This window comes from Drosophila mauritiana, chromosome 2L (assembly GCF_004382145.1).
Source record: "Drosophila mauritiana strain mau12 chromosome 2L, ASM438214v1, whole genome shotgun sequence".
Lineage (NCBI taxonomy): Eukaryota > Metazoa > Arthropoda > Insecta > Diptera > Drosophilidae > Drosophila > Drosophila mauritiana.
Window position 1 is genome coordinate 20,608,650 of NC_046667.1, and position 16,576 is coordinate 20,625,225.

The 16,576-nt window shown below is 41.9% G+C and overlaps 3 protein-coding genes across 10 annotated transcripts; 1 reads left to right on the plus strand and 2 right to left on the minus strand.

The window, feature by feature from the left end:
* Nucleotides 1-87: 87 nt before the first annotated feature.
* LOC117150854 (intersectin-2) lies at nt 88-9,271 on the minus strand. Of its 6 annotated transcripts, none has more exons than XM_033317945.1 (12): nt 9,163-9,271; nt 8,550-8,937; nt 8,094-8,477; nt 7,485-7,924; nt 7,133-7,406; nt 6,925-7,072; nt 6,592-6,858; nt 5,629-6,519; nt 5,018-5,266; nt 4,662-4,935; nt 4,421-4,594; nt 88-431 (listed from the first exon to the last, which is right to left on the minus strand). In XM_033317945.1, exons 2-12 carry the CDS (start codon nt 8,711-8,713, stop codon nt 103-105), a joined length of 3,594 nt encoding a protein of 1,197 aa, XP_033173836.1. In that variant the 5' UTR covers nt 8,714-8,937; nt 9,163-9,271; the 3' UTR covers nt 88-102. The 6 variants fall into 6 exon arrangements, with proteins under 6 accessions (XP_033173836.1, XP_033173837.1, XP_033173838.1 ...); XM_033317946.1 differs by lacking the exon at nt 9,163-9,271 and adding an exon at nt 9,117-9,133; XM_033317947.1 differs by lacking the exon at nt 9,163-9,271 and adding an exon at nt 9,008-9,089.
* A 745-nt stretch (nt 9,272-10,016) lies between these two features.
* Nucleotides 10,017-12,044, plus strand: LOC117136596 (probable ATP-dependent RNA helicase DDX47). Of its 2 annotated transcripts, XM_033297582.1 has the most exons (4): nt 10,017-10,109; nt 10,170-10,363; nt 10,424-10,682; nt 10,871-12,044. In XM_033297582.1, exons 1-4 carry the CDS (start codon nt 10,046-10,048, stop codon nt 11,959-11,961), a joined length of 1,608 nt encoding a protein of 535 aa, XP_033153473.1. In that variant the 5' UTR covers nt 10,017-10,045; the 3' UTR covers nt 11,962-12,044. The 2 variants fall into 2 exon arrangements, with proteins under 2 accessions (XP_033153473.1, XP_033153481.1); XM_033297590.1 differs by having other exon boundaries at nt 10,078-10,363.
* Nucleotides 12,036-15,436, minus strand: LOC117136585 (protein deadlock). Of its 2 annotated transcripts, XM_033297568.1 has the most exons (3): nt 15,212-15,436; nt 13,972-15,147; nt 12,036-13,917 (listed from the first exon to the last, which is right to left on the minus strand). In XM_033297568.1, the coding sequence occupies exons 1-3, from the start codon at nt 15,371-15,373 to the stop codon at nt 12,202-12,204; spliced, it is 3,054 nt and encodes a 1,017-aa protein (XP_033153459.1). In that variant the 5' UTR covers nt 15,374-15,436; the 3' UTR covers nt 12,036-12,201. The 2 variants fall into 2 exon arrangements, with proteins under 2 accessions (XP_033153459.1, XP_033153452.1); XM_033297561.1 differs by having other exon boundaries at nt 12,036-15,147.
* Nucleotides 15,437-16,576: the final 1,140 nt, after the last annotated feature.

A 16,576-nucleotide genomic window follows, 5' to 3' on the forward strand; every position in this document is an offset into this window, starting at 1 on the left:
AAAAATAAAATTATTGAGGAAAGCTAAACAATCTTAACCGACACTTGGAATTAGCAACTACGGATGTTGTATTTGTATGGGCGGCTCTGTATGGGTTTTGTTTTACCAGCAACGCCATTGACGAAATCGTTTTTTCGGCAGTTCTGGCTGCCAGTCGACCACTACTGCTTTGCCAACCAATTGATTCCCATTTTCCTGAAACATGGACCTGGCCAACAGCTCATTGCACTCAAACCGGACATAGGCACATCCCATTAGTTGGCCATCCCGCCGCTTGGTTATGTGCACGGCCTGTATAGTGCCTCGCAGCTTATTGTTGGATGAACCTTCGTGCTGATCTGCCTGGTCGGTATCGCATCCGCGCCACTGTTGCCATAACCGCTGGATTCCCTTGGATCTTCTATCATCGGCACCTGGATCTGTCTTGATCTCTGCGGGTGTAGAGGCATGAATATTATGAATACTCTTATGAATGCATTCGTCGGGTGTGCAGGCCATAAAGTTCGCAATAGCCGAGTGTACCAATGTACCGGACATAACAAATGGACACTATAGTCGAATGCCACGACTATTACATACCCGTTACTCAGCTAGGACGCGCAAGAGAGGTAGCAAGCAGAAATATAATGCTGCAGCAAGCAGTACAAAGACGACTCTTCTACCAAAGACACTAGAATAGTTAGTTCTAGTTATTCTAGTGTCTTTGCTTCTACTAACTTCAAGGCATATAGTGAATGTTTTTAATACCCATTAAACATGTTTGGCACGCAGATTTGCAAAATCTTTAAGAATATGAGCGCTAGCCATTCCCCCCGTAATGGGCGTTTGTGGGCTGTAAACACGGTTAAAACAAAGACACTAGAATAACAAGATGCGTAACGGCCATACAAATTTTTGGCACGCGATTTTTTGGCCGTGGCTCTAGAGGTGGCTCCAGGCTCTCTTGAGTTTTTGTTCGAGAGAGAAAGAGCGGAGAGCGCTACAGCAAACAGCTCTTTTCTACGCAGTGATAGCATACAACTGTATGTGTGCACACGTATGCTCATGTATTGTAAATTTGACAAAATATGCCCTTTACCTTAGAAGTTCGTTGACTTTAAATCTATATTATTTTTTATCAATTGGCACCATGCGAAAAATTCTTGTTTTGCATTGCCTCAACGTTATTATTATTTAAATAAAGCTTAGAAATAGTAATAGACGAATCTATGTACATCACAAAATAAATTTCGAAAATGACTTTATATTAGAATACTTGTCATTAGGGTATTCAGCTTGCGGCGTGAGAAAAATTAATAAGGCAATGATTGTTGAGTGCTTGTGTCCGCACTTCGTGCCTTTTGCAACGAACTGTTTTCATATTTTTATTTATTTTATTAATTTTTATTTTCTACTACGTATTATTATTTTTTATGAAATATTATTATGAAATATTATTATTTTTATTATTTATTAATAAAATTATTATTTTTATTATTTAATAATTAAATTATTATTTTTTTATGAAATTAAAAAATAATTATTATTTTTATGAAATATTTATTTCTCAATGTTATGTCTTCTTTTTGGAAAATTTATGTTTCAAATTACAGTAGTTATAATAATTTCCTTTGTATTTGCTTTAATTATTATTATAATAATTATTATAATAGTCAGGGAATTTTTATTTTATTTCATCATATTGCTACGAAATTGGCCACAACTCCAAATATGTAAATTCGTTTCTTCGATCAGAATTGATTTCGGCCCGAAAATCGTCTTCTAGCACAGCACGCACACATATACGCGTTCTCGTCTCTTGTTTTTACTCACGCAAGCAAGCAAATTCTATTTTTATATTTCTTACGCTCTCAACGTGAGCGAGCGGAAAGAGAGCAAATTTGGCCTTCACCAAAAAAGTGGCTGCATAGTGCCAAACGAATGTATGGCCGTTACGCATCTTGTTATTCTAGTGTCTTTGGTTAAAAACAATCCTGCTTCACTTGAGCCTGCATTCTGAATCTGCTTCTAGTTCCTTTAGGTCTCGGAATCTCGACAGGTGGGCGGATGGACGGACTTGGCCATATCTACTGGGCTAGGGATCCGGAATATTCGAAATGTACACATGTACACACTTTTACCTGCTACACACTCTTTAGCGAATCTAGTAAACCCTTTGGTCTACGAGTAACAAAGATAGAAACGTAACTTTTTTGAACTTCTTTTATACATTTATTGCACCAAATATGTGTAATTTGTTATTTTCGTAATTTAATTTAATATTTTTGCTCTTCTGATATATTTCAATATGTTTTATAGTAGTATTTGGTTTTGTTTTTCTAGAAGAATTCACTTTATATTTACTCGAATGCATTGCGTGTCTGCAGAAGAGTTCTGCAAGTTCTCCACACTTCAGCTTGTATATAGGTAAATATATCGATGGTCTTCATTTCGCGTTTAAAGTGATTCCTAGTGTAGGTGTGCTAATGCATTTGATCGGGATTGCGCCTCGTCGGTAATTACGCTTAAGCATTGTTTACAATAACAAACTTTTGTAACGATTAAATAAGTACGCTTATATGAGTACGCATTATATTTATGCAGGAGTGTATATGCGGGACGCGGAATGTACGAATATCTCAATTAACATTTTTGCTTTGCGTTTTCTAAAAGAAATTGTAGTATTTTCTGTATATATTATGTATATGCTATGCTTCTTTTGTGGTTCGTTCAAAGTTATTAGTACATTTATATGTGGAATTAAACAACCCAACATTTGCTACATAAATATGTGTTAATGCTTTTATAACTTACCCACCCAGCCGATCAGTTGGGATCAACTGATCATCAACTGATCGCAGCCATGCGGGTTTCATAACGATTCTTTACTTTGGTTTCATTTAATATAGTTGTAGACGCATAAGTAGTCGTGGTATGCAATAACAAGTTACTATTAAGTTAGTCCGCTTAAGGTGACTGTTTGGTTATCATTTTGAAAGGCATTCGACAGTGTTCTTCATATGTACGAGATAGATAGATACATGTGTGGTGTGATTTGTTAAATAGACTAAATGCAACTAGCATAGAATGATTCGAACAGCATAACGTGGCCCTCTATAATATCCGACTTTCAATCCAATCGGGTGGAAAGAACTATGTGTGGATTTTGTACATACTTAGTTTTTACATTGCAAACAAATGTAACATTATCAATGAGACAATACACGTAAAATTAATGCAGTTATGGCAGTTCAGATAAGCGCTTAAATTAGTTATTAAATCAATTATGTTATTTTAAAGTTTAAACTGAAATTAGCCATTACAATTATATTTCCCGTTTTTCCATTAAACTTGATGTCTTTATAAAGATAGAAGTAAATGGTCATCATGCTTAATATTTAGTTAACAATAATGTATACTCCCACTTTTGGTTTTAATACTTTTAGTATATACAATTACATTCGGATATTATTGGAAAACACAGAAAACCATCGTTATAGATACTATTTGCGTATTTGTGGTAGCATTTGGGGAAAAAACTGCTGAATATTCTGGATTTGATCGATAAACACATCTACATCTAACAAAATTTCAAATGTCATTTGATATCCTTATGTATATTGTAGTTTCCATATGCAGATTATTATATAAACCCTTTAAAATGCGGCTTACTACAATTCGGTTGTATCTTTCGTTTGATTTGTTACGAACGTGAGAGAAGTGTTTGATTCTGTAAATGATTTCAGATGATATCTGCCTACTAATTCTATCAAGTTGAGGGAATTTTACACCGAATAGGATAAACATTATGAATAGACTTTCAGGTTGAACAATGAATGTAACCAACTTTTAAGCTTTCTAGAATACTGTACGAATTCCCGCTAGGTAATTACTGAGGATATTGATGCTGCTGCTGATGCTGATCTTAAGCTAACCCAACGCCCAAAGGATCATGTAGATTATCTATCGGCTTCTCTGCATGCAAGTGCCTGATAGCGCTTAGAGGCCAAACCCGAAGGCTCGTTATACGTTTCCTGTTGGCAATTAAGATCGAAATTGCATTTAATTCTTTTAATTTATGTACAATTATTTAAATACAAAATATAATTATGCAGACTAAATAAATACATAAATGAATTAACAATAGAAATTATCTAAAAGAAAAGAGAGAGCTCGCTAGGGATAAGCTTAAGAGTAAATCTAAAAACTAAATAATCACAATTAACAATTAGATACATCTTGGAAATATTGCAACAAATAAACACTAAAGTGGGTTTTTCAATAGCAAAAGGCGAGAACTTATTGGCATTGATAATGGATAATTCGAAAATAAGAGTAAAAATAACATAATATGTGTACGGAATGTGGTAACTAGAGAGCTAAGCTGGATCGGCAGGTGAGATTCACTGCTTGGTGGTGCCATTAGCTTTCGCTGGCTTACCGGACGTAACGAAGGGTCCCACATAGTTGCTAGGGAAGAGACCGGAAAGGCCATTCAGCTCGCCACGCCACCACTCCGGCTCATCCCGACCCAGAACGCTAATGATATCGTCCTTATCAAACGACAGCTCGTCGTCATTTTGTGCTTTGTACGGATAGAGAGCAATGACCTTGTCTACATGGGAAAAACGATATAGATTAAATAAGTTATTTAAATCATACTACGAAAATCAAAAACCAACCCAAGATCTGTTCAGTCATCTCGATTCGACTACCGGAAACTGGAGTATTCCGTCCGCTGTTGCGCCCGCCTTGGAGAACCTTCACGTAAGTGGCCGGGAACCATCCGATCTGCCGCCGGCGACCCTTTGCCTGCAGCTCACCCTCCCACCAGCCGGAGTCCGTCTTCTTACGGATCATTATCAACTGGCCTCTCGTTAGCGAAAGCTGTTCCGTGCTGGTTGCCTCATAGGGCGCGATTACTTGAGCAATCTCAGACCGCTTGGCACGCATTCCCTGCAAAATTATGGACAAAAAGATGTTAGTTAATCAAATGAAACTATAAATTAAGTGGTAACGGGCTGTGTCAACTATTTACGGGTGTCATGGAAGAGGTGCGTGACATGGGTCGGCTGTAGCTCTCGGCAGGCTCGCTGCTTTGTGTTTTGGACTGTGTGTTTATCTGGGAAACTTCAGTGTCGAGGTCTTCGTGCGCCTCCTCAGCGCCAACGCCTGGGCTAGATATCGGCTGCTCGATGGGCTCCTGAACAGGCAGCGGCTGGTAAACCTGCTCCTGTGCCTCCACGGGAGCAGCGGTGTTGCCAGCGTTGCCGTTTAGCGTCGTCTCCTGGGTCAGTGCAAGTGTAACAACGGTGGCAAAAAGCACAGCACATGAAAAGCATTGGATTAGTAGATGGACATGAGGGCAACGGTTAGACACGACTTTGGACTTTGGGATTGTAAACTCTTGACAAGTAAGATAAAGTGTTGGCCTGTCTTCAAATTTGGCGTTTCAAATCTCTTATTTGGGAACTAAGTTCACTTTTCTACTTTGACCAAATATAAATAATGTCGCTCACTTTTTTTACTATGAAATTGTACACGATTTTCTATACATAATATTATTAGAATTGTTGATTCTAGTTCGAATCAATTTAAAACGCAAATGGCCCCACACATGACTTAATTATTGACTATCTATCCACTTACCTGATCAAGAGATTCTACCGGTTCCGCAGCTGCTATGCTCGCTGTGCCTACATCAGCCTTCTGGACATAGTTCGAAGGAAACATGCCCGTTCGACTACCAATGGTACCTGTCCACCACTCACCCTCCTTCTTGATGACCATGACCATCTCACCGGCACTGAAGCTCAAATCGCCTTCCTCGGCAGACTCATAAGGATATGCGGCTATATAATACTCGACATCGCCGGCGACAGTCATATCTGCGGAAGCTGCCGGAACAGAGCTGGTATTGATATTGTCATTGTAGGTGTCAGCCATGGTGGCAACTTGAGCATCAACCGGGGCTTCGACAGCGGCGACAGGAGCAACTTCACCGACTTCTAGTTTCTCCACATAGGATTCAGGGAACCAGCCGGTGTGGCCATTTATCTCGCCAGCCAACCATCCCGGCTCGGCGTTCTGCTCCAATGGCACCAGGATAATGTCACCAGGCACGAAAGTAATCTCCTCGGCGTTGCGTGCGTTGAACTCGTATACTGCTTGATATTTTACGAATCCTTCTGGGGCCGGTCCACCTAAGTCCACAGCTGGAGGGGCCAGTGAGGAGATATCATTGCTCGCGACTGCGTAGGGATCGGTGACAGTCGTACCCGTCTGCTCCCAAGCACTGGAAGAGCCTGTGTCCCAGGCCGACGATACACTAGTCTCGTTCTTTCGATTGTACTTCAATTCCAGCACCGAGGTGCGCTGCACATCGTATTCCTTGTACAGATCCTCGCACTTTGTGATTAGAGCGGAGAGCTCGGCCTTGAGCTCAGACATCTGTACATCATTAGTGTTGATATCCTCCTTCTTTGACTCTATCTCTTTACTGATATTCTCGACTTTGTCCTTTATTTGGTTAATAATTAACTGTAGAAAAAGAAAAATAATATTATAGAGAATCCGGTGAATACTAAAACTTTACGTTTAGCCAAAGCTCACCTGCTTGTGTGCGAATGCTGCATTCAGTTGCTCCTGCTGCGCATTCTCCCCTCCCAAGGCAGCCCCGCTGGCCTTGCTCTTGGCATCCCACTTGGCCCGCTCCTGAGTGAGCTGAAGCAGTTTAGCGTTCTGCTCCTTGATGCGCGCTTTCAGCTGCGACATTTCGGACATGGAAGTGTCGCGCTGGGTGCGCATTCCGTCGATAACGGTCTTTACGTTTGTCACGCCGGCGCGAGTGTCGCAAATCCTCTGCGAAAGTTCCTTGATCTGTAATTAAGTCGAGCTAGTTAGATGGGCCAGCCATGCAGATTAGTTGCACTTTAAGAACATTACTTTTTCATTCAGGGTGCTCAGCTCCACATTAAGTTGGGTGTTATGTGCCTTCTGCTTCAGAACACGTTCTTGTTCCCTCTCCTTCTGTGCGTTCATTTCGGCAATTCTAGCCTGCTCCCATTCCTGCTGGCGCTGCTTTTCCAGCTCCCTGGTTCGATAGAAATTGTATAAATTTTTTTGCCGCTCAAAGCAAGATAAAGGTCCTCACTTTCTGGCCGCCTCCTTAGCCTCCAGTTCCCGCTTGCGCTGCTCCTCCATCTCCATCTCAATCTCTCGCTGGCGTTGGAGCTGTCGCTCTAGTTCCTCCTGCTGCTTACGCTCGGCCTCCAAACGAGCCCTTTCACGTTTATCAGCCTCTTCACGCTCCTTTCGCTCTCTTTCTTCCCGCTCCTTGCGCTGCTGGTCCTCCATAATTTTGCGCCTACGATCCAGCTCTGCTTGACCCTTAACATAATTCTCCTTGCGCTTGTCTTCGAAGGAAGCTGGGGAACGCGAAATCACAAGTGTTAATATATAGACTATATATACATGTTTGGCAAAGGAGTTAATTAGGCACTTACATTGTCCAGGTAGTCCGGCTGTTGGGTCAGCATCCACGACTGCCACTGCGCCCTGGGATGAAACAGATGCGTGTCGGGAGGCCGGCTGTGAGCCAGGACGGGATACCACCCCTGAGACCGATCCTGGTCGCGATTTTATTTTGCGCAAGTTGGGCGGTACCCATTCTTGAGGCAAGGTAACCGGAATTTTCTCACCAGCCATTGCCTTCTCGCATAGGAACATGGCAAGAATAAACTCGTCGCAGTTCAGCCGCCCATCGCCGTCGATGTCAGACAGCGTCCAGATTTGGGCCAGCGTGACCTGGGGTAGCTTGCTCTGTACGAGAACACCGCGTGCCTGGGATCCAGTTAAGTAACCAGATCTGGTGCGATCATTAGCATTGAACACCTGCGTGTATTTACGCTTTTGGGCAGCTTGAACGGCCCATTCTCCTTGGTTACTAAAAGGATAGAAGTTGATTGAGGAGTTAAGCACAGATACGATGCTATAGATATGTTTTTGCTAATATTTCTATAACTAAGAACATTTGAAATTTAATTAATTAAATTATCTCTTCTTTGCTGCATTAATAATATTAAATCAAAAATTCGATTCTAAGTGATGCTTACACAGACTCGATCGATGGCGCTCGCTCCGAGATAGACGTGTGGCGACTAGGTGGATTACTGGTGGGGGGTGTGGGGCCAGCCGGCACTGAGACTGCGGGCGGTGAGATGACAGCAGCCACAGCCACCGGAGGAGCCACAACGGGAACAACTGGAGCTACTACCGGAACTATTCCCTTGAGTGGATCCAAAGGGCTCAAGGAGCTTGTGGAGCCACGTGGCGTCATCGAGGGGGTTTTTTGGGCATCGCCGGTAAGGGACGACAGCAGGCTGGGAGGAAGAACCTTGGGAACGTCCATGCCGCGCAACTTGAGGTTGATAAGCTTGCAGGCTATGCTGAACTCATTGATGTTCATCTTGCCGTCGGAATCAGTGTCCGCCAGTGCCCTGGAGATAAGAAAATGAGTAAGAATTAACACTCTTATCGGTGGATGATTCATGGGGGCGTCATATACATACCATATTTGGCCCAGAATCAGGGGCGGCAGCTGGGACTGCAGAAAGAATCCTTTGGCCTGGGCGCCGGTAACGAATCCTGCCTGCGGCTGGAGTGCCTTAAACTGTTCCTGGTACTTCAAACGCTCCCTCGGGGTCACCGCCCACGCATCCACCGCCGGGTTCATTTTGGGCAAACACTTTATCCTAGTTTCCACGGAAAGCTCTACCTCTTTATCGTCCTTTCTCCGTATGCGTGTGTATTAGTGCGCTCTCTTCGGCCACTTTTGAGTACACATCAAATACACACTCTTTCGCTCCGCACTCTTTTCGCCGCTCTCTTTACTACGTCTAGCGCCTATTGAGTATCCACCACCCCCATAAATTTTCACAATGGATTTTTATGGTTTACCTGTAAAGCATTTGCAAAAATATTAACCGATCTTAATGGACAGGTTGTAAATATAGATTGCCCCCTTTACTCGCTTTCTGAAGGTTTCAGTTTCTCTTTAGTAGGCGTTTTCACTTGTCAACCGCATAGCCACGAATTAACTGATAAATAATGATGTGATATGGTCTTCGCCAACGCACATGTTATTCTCTTAAATATCCTCTCAACCGTAAGTTTGTTGCTTACTTTTCATCGGAACAAGAAAATTTTGTATTTGCGTAAATTTAATCAATATTTTATATGATAGGACCCGATATCGACGAACGATAGGCTCCGATAGGTTCGGAGTAATAATCGAAGGAGCGTGACCGTCGCTTGTTTCTGTGATTATAGCGAGCAAGTGTTGAAAAGCACGGCGACCTTAAGTTGGATGTGACAATTCTGCAACGTTTTTGTTTTTCCGCTAACGGATTTAAAAATAAATGAAACAATTCCTGACTAAAGTGAACCTCATTGAACCTCTCAGTACGATAATGTATACCCAAGCATAACGTCAATAGATCGCAACAACAAACATTAGAGATGAAAATTTTAAAATCTAAAATAATAAGAAAAAATTAAGTAAAATTTCCTTTTATTAAATCTTTAATGTTCCTACAAAATTAAAAAAAAAATTATTGGAATATTATTTAGAAATAATATATAATATAATATATAAATATATATACATATAATAGCATCAATAACATTTATTCGTTGACAAAATTATCTTTAGGATAAATTCATGACAGATAACCCTCTAATTGGCGTTTCATTAATTTAATATTGCGCGATGGTAAAAGATGAATACCAAATTTGTATCCTCAAGTTTTGTCACAAATATAACTGAAGTTACGGCGGAATCACAATATTAAACCATTTTCTCACACATGACGATATTATTCAATTATAAATATATTTCTGAAAAACAAACTATTTGCAGTATAATTAATTCCTGTAATTAAGGTCATGGCTCTATATGAATGAGTTACAAATTTTATTAAGCGGCAGTGTGTATGTCATATTAACGCACATAAGCTATCGAAAGTAATCATCTTCACTGTTTCAAAAACGCAACTATATCGATACTATGCAAATAGATATTTCTATTCTACCACCTCTAACTCTTTCCTTTCGACCACGTGCTGTAATTGGTAATATCCGTAGCGTGAAATTTTGCTGAAACTCATGTAACAAAATGTCGGAAACTTCAGAGGACGAACAGACGCAGCTGCAAACGAGTGACGACGATGAGGATCTAAGTGGCGAAGAGGAGCTGGAAGATGGAGATAACGACCATGTGGAAGAGGACAACGAGGCGGCACAAAGTGGCGAAGATGAACTATCTAATGGCACCGAGCCGGAGGACGACGCAGCCGAGGAACAGAAGCTAACCTGGAAAGATCTCGTATGAGCCCCGCTATTAATTAAAATTAAAATTCAATCTAATGGACATATTTCTTCAAAGGGTCTCAATGAGGCTTTGTGTCAAGCATGTGACGAATTGAAGTGGAAGGCGCCTTCGAAGATCCAACGTGAGGCCATTCCGGTAGCCTTACAGGGCAAGGATGTAATTGGCCTGGCGGAGACCGGTTCCGGCAAGACGGGCGCCTTCGCTTTACCAATTTTACACGCTCTTCTCGAGAATCCGCAGCGGTATTTTGCCCTCGTGCTAACCCCCACGAGGGAACTGGCCTTTCAAATTGGCGAGCAGTTTGAAGCCCTTGGTGAGTTTTAGCATAATTTATGTGCTTTTAATTCGCAGTGATGTTAAACTTGTTTTGATTTTGTGTATCCACGAAAATATGAAATTATAATTTTCCTATTCGTCACTACCTCTGAGTAAAAAAATCTTCCCATTTATCGTATTCTTGAATTTCCTTCTGCCAAACTAAATCTAGCTCTGTTTTTTCAGGTAGCGGGATTGGCATAAAGTGTTGCGTGGTAGTCGGCGGCATGGACATGGTAGCCCAAGGTCTTCAACTGGCCAAGAAGCCGCATATTATAATTGCCACACCGGGTCGCTTGGTTGATCATCTAGAAAACATGAAAGGTTTTAACCTTAAGGCTATTAAATACTTGGTCATGGACGAGGCGGATCGCATTCTTAACATGGATTTTGAGGTGGAGCTGGACAAGATTCTGAAAGTATTGCCGCGTGAACGACGAACGTTTCTGTTCAGTGCGACCATGACCAAGAAAGTAAAGAAACTGCAGCGTGCCTCCCTCAAGGATCCTGTAAAGGTAGAGGTGTCTAACAAGTATCAGACGGTTGAGCAGTTGCAGCAATCATATTTGTTTATCCCTGTCAAATACAAGGATGTGTATTTGGTTCATATCCTTAATGAGCTGGCAGGCAACAGTTTCATGATATTTTGCAGCACCTGCAATAACACGGTAAAGACAGCATTGATGCTTCGCGCGTTGGGATTGGCTGCTATTCCGCTGCATGGTCAAATGTCGCAAAACAAGCGGCTGGCTGCTTTAAACAAATTCAAGACCAAAAACCGGTCAATACTCATTTCGACGGACGTGGCGTCCCGCGGCCTGGACATTCCTCATGTGGATGTTGTCGTCAATTTCGACATACCAACGCACAGCAAAGACTACATTCACCGCGTGGGAAGAACAGCAAGAGCAGGTCGCTCCGGCAAAGCCATAACCCTCGTGAGCCAGTATGACATTGAGTTGTATCAGCGCATCGAACATCTATTGGGGAAGCAACTGACACTGTATAAGTGTGAGGAGGATGAGGTGATGGCCCTTCAAGAACGAGTGGCCGAGGCACAGCGCACCGCCAAACTGGAGCTGAAGGATCTAGAAGATACAAGGGGTGGCAAGGGTCATAAGAGGGGCGGGGACAATAACGATGATTCGGAGAACTTCACGGGCGCTCGCAAACGCATAAAACCAATGGGCGGCACTGGCGGTGGCCACAAGCCTGGCGCTGGTGGAAGAAAGAGCTTTGGCAAAAAGAATTGGAGCAAGGGCAAGCAGAAGAGATAGGTCAGATCTGTATTAAAGATAAGTCTCGATTTTTATTAGTGCTACTCTAAGAATAATATAATAAAACTTTTAAATAGAAATTACGCAACTTTTACTTTATTGATAGTTTCTGTAATACAAAATATTTGTAATAATCATTTGATAATTTAATTTATTCAATTATGTTTATCAAGGGAAATGAAGAGATTGTGGTAGATGTCAAGTATATATGACAGTCATTTTTCATTCATTTTCATTTGCTTAATCAAAATGATGTATATTGGTCGTATATTCATTGGAATAATTAAAGCTATGGGTTGGTAAATGTCCAAAATTAGGAATTGTGAAGTGTGGAGGCTGAACAGCAGCAGCTGGTGCAATGAACGAGGAATGAGAGGAACCCGCTTCTGGCGGCCCCTGGATTGCGCTCGCACTTTCATTCGATGCGCTGCTTAAAATGGACATAATAGTTTCGTTGGTACAAATAGAAGTTGGATGGAGGGTGATCAACTTAACAGCCTTTGCAAATTTATCTGAGCAGTCTTCGGAAGATTTAAGTATGGTGATCAAGTTCTTATGGGGTATCTTAAAGTTATAATACGTGTCCAGCTGCGTAAGCTTATCGCAATAGTCCTCCCAGTTAGCGTTGGACAGAATATTTAGCGTCGTTAGCATCAGATCCCGATATTTGTGCGCTTTGCATGGCAACCACACATGCTCCATTATCCTTTTCACAGCCTCTTTCTGCATTCCGCACTTACTGAGAGCTTCATACACGTGTGCCAGTAGGGGAGCTGAAATGCTTTTGTACAATCGGCAGTCGACCAGCATGATTAGCAGATACTGCCAGAGATGGCGAAATTCGAAGATATCCACGAACGAGGTGTAGTAGGTCTGGAACAGGAAAAAGCTTCGTTTCGTTTGTCGGTAGACGCTCACCAAGGTGTCGTCGTCCATCCTCATCAATCGTTGCTGGACTTCACCCAAATTGTTTCTCGTATGATCACAATTAAAAGAGATGCATTTGTTGTCCACACTGTGCATGCACCTTATCCCAAACACATCTTTGATCCAATTAACACCCTCTTGGGAGGTGGGAATGTGTACTTGTGGTATAACCTGTTGGCTTTTGGCGCTGACCAGAGCAGCTGCCGATTCTGGTGCTATACGATACGGTGGAGCAAATACTGGGAATGTTTCTTTGGCCCGTCGGGCAGCAGTTGCTTCGTCGCGTTGGTTACGATTGTATTCAGCTAAGGGTTTATCCCCTTGTGAAGGCGGCGCAGGCTTTGCCAACACCTTAATCTTTTTCAACTCCTCCTTCTCGTACAGGGAACGCATTACGGAGGGCTGTGTCTTCAGATTTTTAGCATTCAGTTTGGGAATTTGAAACGATTTTATGTTTTGCTTTTTTTGTGCGTTTTCTTTTTTGATTGGCTTAAGTGTTTCTGTGGAAGGCTCGGTTTTGGGTAACGGTTCGACCTCAGGCACATTCTCATCGTCGAGTCCATTCCAGGAGGCAGCTACCGAGAGCACATCATCATCGTCGTACTCATAGTCCAACTCTTCATTTCCTCCCATAAAGATGTCCATTAAATCGGATTTGTCTACCTCCACTGTCGATGGTCTCGTCACCTTCTCTAAGAACTTGCTGGTATTGACCAGCTGGGTATCGATCTCGCTCAGTGATTTATTGTTTAAGTTCTCCAGACAGCGATTGATCTCGGAGGCGTCACCCAGAGGCTGACCCACATGCATATTGTTTGTTGCATAGTCTTGTGGGCTCTGGAAGTTATCCTCGTCGCCAAACAAATTGATATTGTGTTTGTATAGGTCATCGCAGCGATTTTTAGGACAAGCGTTTGTAACATCAAGCTTGTGGCACAAATCCTTCTCAGCGGGTACATCGATTTCTGAGCATTTCAAGTTGATCGCAGTATGCGACTTATGGGCTGGCATCAACATTTTGGCGCTTATCTGCGGTAACAAAAGGAAGTTATTAGGTGGAGTAAAAACCAATATACTGCTTACTGATTTAACGCTATTGTTCCTTATATTGCTTGGTGACAAGCTGCTATGTACTCTAGATGTCTGCTGTCCAGATGCTTTTGAGATGGTTTTGGCCTGCTCACTGATCATTTCGTGAGTTGATTGCTTCTCCTGAGTCTTTGACTGCGGAGGCGCTCTAAGTCTTCGTTTCTTCTGTTTGGTAGGTTTCTTAACAGATTTTCGAAGGGGCTCTGCTAATTGCTTGCCTTGATCGTTCGAATTAGTTAATATTGATGGCTCCCATGGCAGCTGCTCTTTCTTATTTTGTGCGGGACGTCCTCCTTTTAGCTTCACTTTCTCAGGAGCAGGACTGCAATCTTTATTGCGAGAAAGAAAAAGGGGATTTAGTTTATTTCTTTTCATCTTTAGCGACAATTTTGAAAGCGGCAGTTGGTCATCAGAGTCGTCGCTTGATTCCTTGTACTCGTTGTCGAGCAGGAATGGCGGTGGAGTCTTCGGCTGCTGTTTATTCTTAGGTTTGTCTCCTAAATTATGTACTTTCCCGGTTTTTGGCTTTAAGAATTGTGAACTATATCTGGGAACACGCTTGATTATTTTCCCTGGAGAAGTTTTGTAATCTTGTGTCTGACCAAATGAATTTCCACGTTGTGTTATCTTAGACGCACAATTGGGACTTAACATAAGAACATCTGGAAAAGCACATGAATCTTTCGTCAAGTTTGGAACATTGGGCGATGCCTCTCTGGACTTGAAAACATTTTTGTTGGAAGCACTAGCATGTTGTTCTCGGTTTTTGCGCGAATCATCCGTTGTATCGTCTACAAGTGGACACGTAACTGGGCGCTTCTTCGTACTTGAGAGTTTAGAATCTCTGCGCATGGAAATTTGAGCTTTGGAGGAACTGGAAGTCGTATGAATATTGCTCTGCTTCCAGATTTTAGTATATTTGGAGTCACCAGGATTTTTATGCGTAGAATTTTTATTTGAAACACTTGGAGATCTTTCCCCATCACCAGGATGACAACCTGTTGAATCAAGGGACTTGCTGGGACTCAGATGTTCACGCGGCGCGGTTGAATTGATGGGTTCCAGGAAAACAGGGGACTCTGGAGGTGTGGCCACTGGCCCATGCGGATTTTCCTGCACAGCTTTCCTCGGTCTGACCAAGAGCTCCTGTCTCAGCGGAATACTCGGATCCTGTTGGTTGATTAGAACATATAATAAACTAGTAGTTCTCCGATAAAATTTACGGAATTCTTACGCAGCTGGTTTGGATACAGTAGGGATTTTGCCAGCTTTCGAGGAACCCCCTGAAAAAAGTATTCCATTCGTGCTCTGACATGGAACTCGTTCCCAAGGTGGTCAGAATTTGCTGCCAGCAGGCCAGTTTTTGGCTCATCCTTATTTTAGCCAAGTTTTCCATGATCACGCCATGTGTGTTTGCGCATTAACTTTAATAGTTCCTACCAGTGTGACCGTGTCGTCGCGCTAAGCGGTAGTTAAATACCAGACGGCCCTATCATAAGGCTTACAAATTTTAAAACCAAATATTGTGACTACCCAATTTGAATCCTTGAGTTATTCTGATATCCCTCACATGTGTCCATACACATCCATAAAAGTTACGGTTTTTCCTTAGAAATTATCTTAAAAGGAATATTTTATGAAAACGTATTTGTACCAAAACAGAGGAGTAGGAGCTTAGGGCTCCCAAGCGACAAACCTAAAACCGAAATTTAAATTCAATATAGTGAAAAATGTAGTGATATTTTTCGTGCCGCAAGGCAGCTTTTGCCTAATTGCTAAGAGGCGTTAGCCTTAATGAAGTGCTAACTACTGCAATTGGCTTTAAAGCAGCATAGAAGAGAAAGCGCTTCAATATCAACCATCATCAAAAGTGAGTAATAAAGGAAAAAGCGGACAAAAGGTAGCTGGTATCTCGGGGAATCGTGAACCGGCCAAAATTTGGAATACATCCAAAGAGCAAAAGCGAATAAGGAGTAACAAATAATGCTCGAATAGCGGAAGAAAATAGGGAATCGACAGAAAGATAGAACAAAGTCTTGGAATTCGCAAGCGCTCCAATTCCTTCTGAAAAGTCAGAAATGTTGAATATCGATTAAGTTGAATATCGAATATATTTTGTTAGTAAAGTTCATACCAACGGTCCGGCAACATTGTATTATCGTATGCTTGGCTTCATTTTCTTATGTATGTATGTACTCTTACTGAGTTCACTTCTTCATTAAACGTTTACAATTCAACATTGCGCGGGTGTTTTTTTCTGCAAATAAACCAACAAAGGTTATGGGCCCAGATCCCTCGTCAATTGTGAAAAAGACTAGAAAACGTTTGGAAAATAATTCGTAATGAGCATGTCAATTCAAAAAGAAAAACTTAACGTAAATTTTGACATATGTGTCTATGCGGAGTTTATTAATTACATCGGAGTTGTGGAATGTCGTGTGTGAAAAACAAATCAAATGGAATGCTTCAAATGGAAGCAACGCAGGCAGTGGGAAACAATTGATCAAAATGCTTTAGCTGGTTTAATATTGAATATTAAGCCCACTAAGTTGATACATATAAAGTCGTGCACAGCATCGGCAGAAGCATAGATAAAATT

Bases quoted from the DNA above. Each gene is read 5' to 3' on its own strand.
- LOC117150854 (XM_033317945.1), bottom strand. From the start codon at position 8,713: ATGAACCCGGCGGTGGATGCGTGGGCGGTGACCCCGAGGGAGCGTTTG. The intron at 5,267-5,628 runs GTAAGTGGATAG...GCACTGACCCAG, and splicing joins CGGTAGAATCTCTTGATCAG to GAGACGACGCTAAACGGCAA. The intron at 4,595-4,661 runs GTTGGTTTTTGA...TTTCCCATGTAG, and splicing joins GATGACTGAACAGATCTTGG to ACAAGGTCATTGCTCTCTAT.
- LOC117136596 (XM_033297582.1), top strand. From the start codon at position 10,046: ATGCAAATAGATATTTCTATTCTACCACCTCTAACTCTTTCCTTTCGA. The intron at 10,364-10,423 runs GTATGAGCCCCG...ATTTCTTCAAAG, and splicing joins AGCTAACCTGGAAAGATCTC to GGTCTCAATGAGGCTTTGTG. The intron at 10,683-10,870 runs GTGAGTTTTAGC...CTGTTTTTTCAG, and splicing joins CGAGCAGTTTGAAGCCCTTG to GTAGCGGGATTGGCATAAAG.
- LOC117136585 (XM_033297561.1), bottom strand. From the start codon at position 15,373: ATGGAAAACTTGGCTAAAATAAGGATGAGCCAAAAACTGGCCTGCTGG. The intron at 15,148-15,211 runs GTAAGAATTCCG...ATCAACCAACAG, and splicing joins ACTGTATCCAAACCAGCTGC to GATCCGAGTATTCCGCTGAG.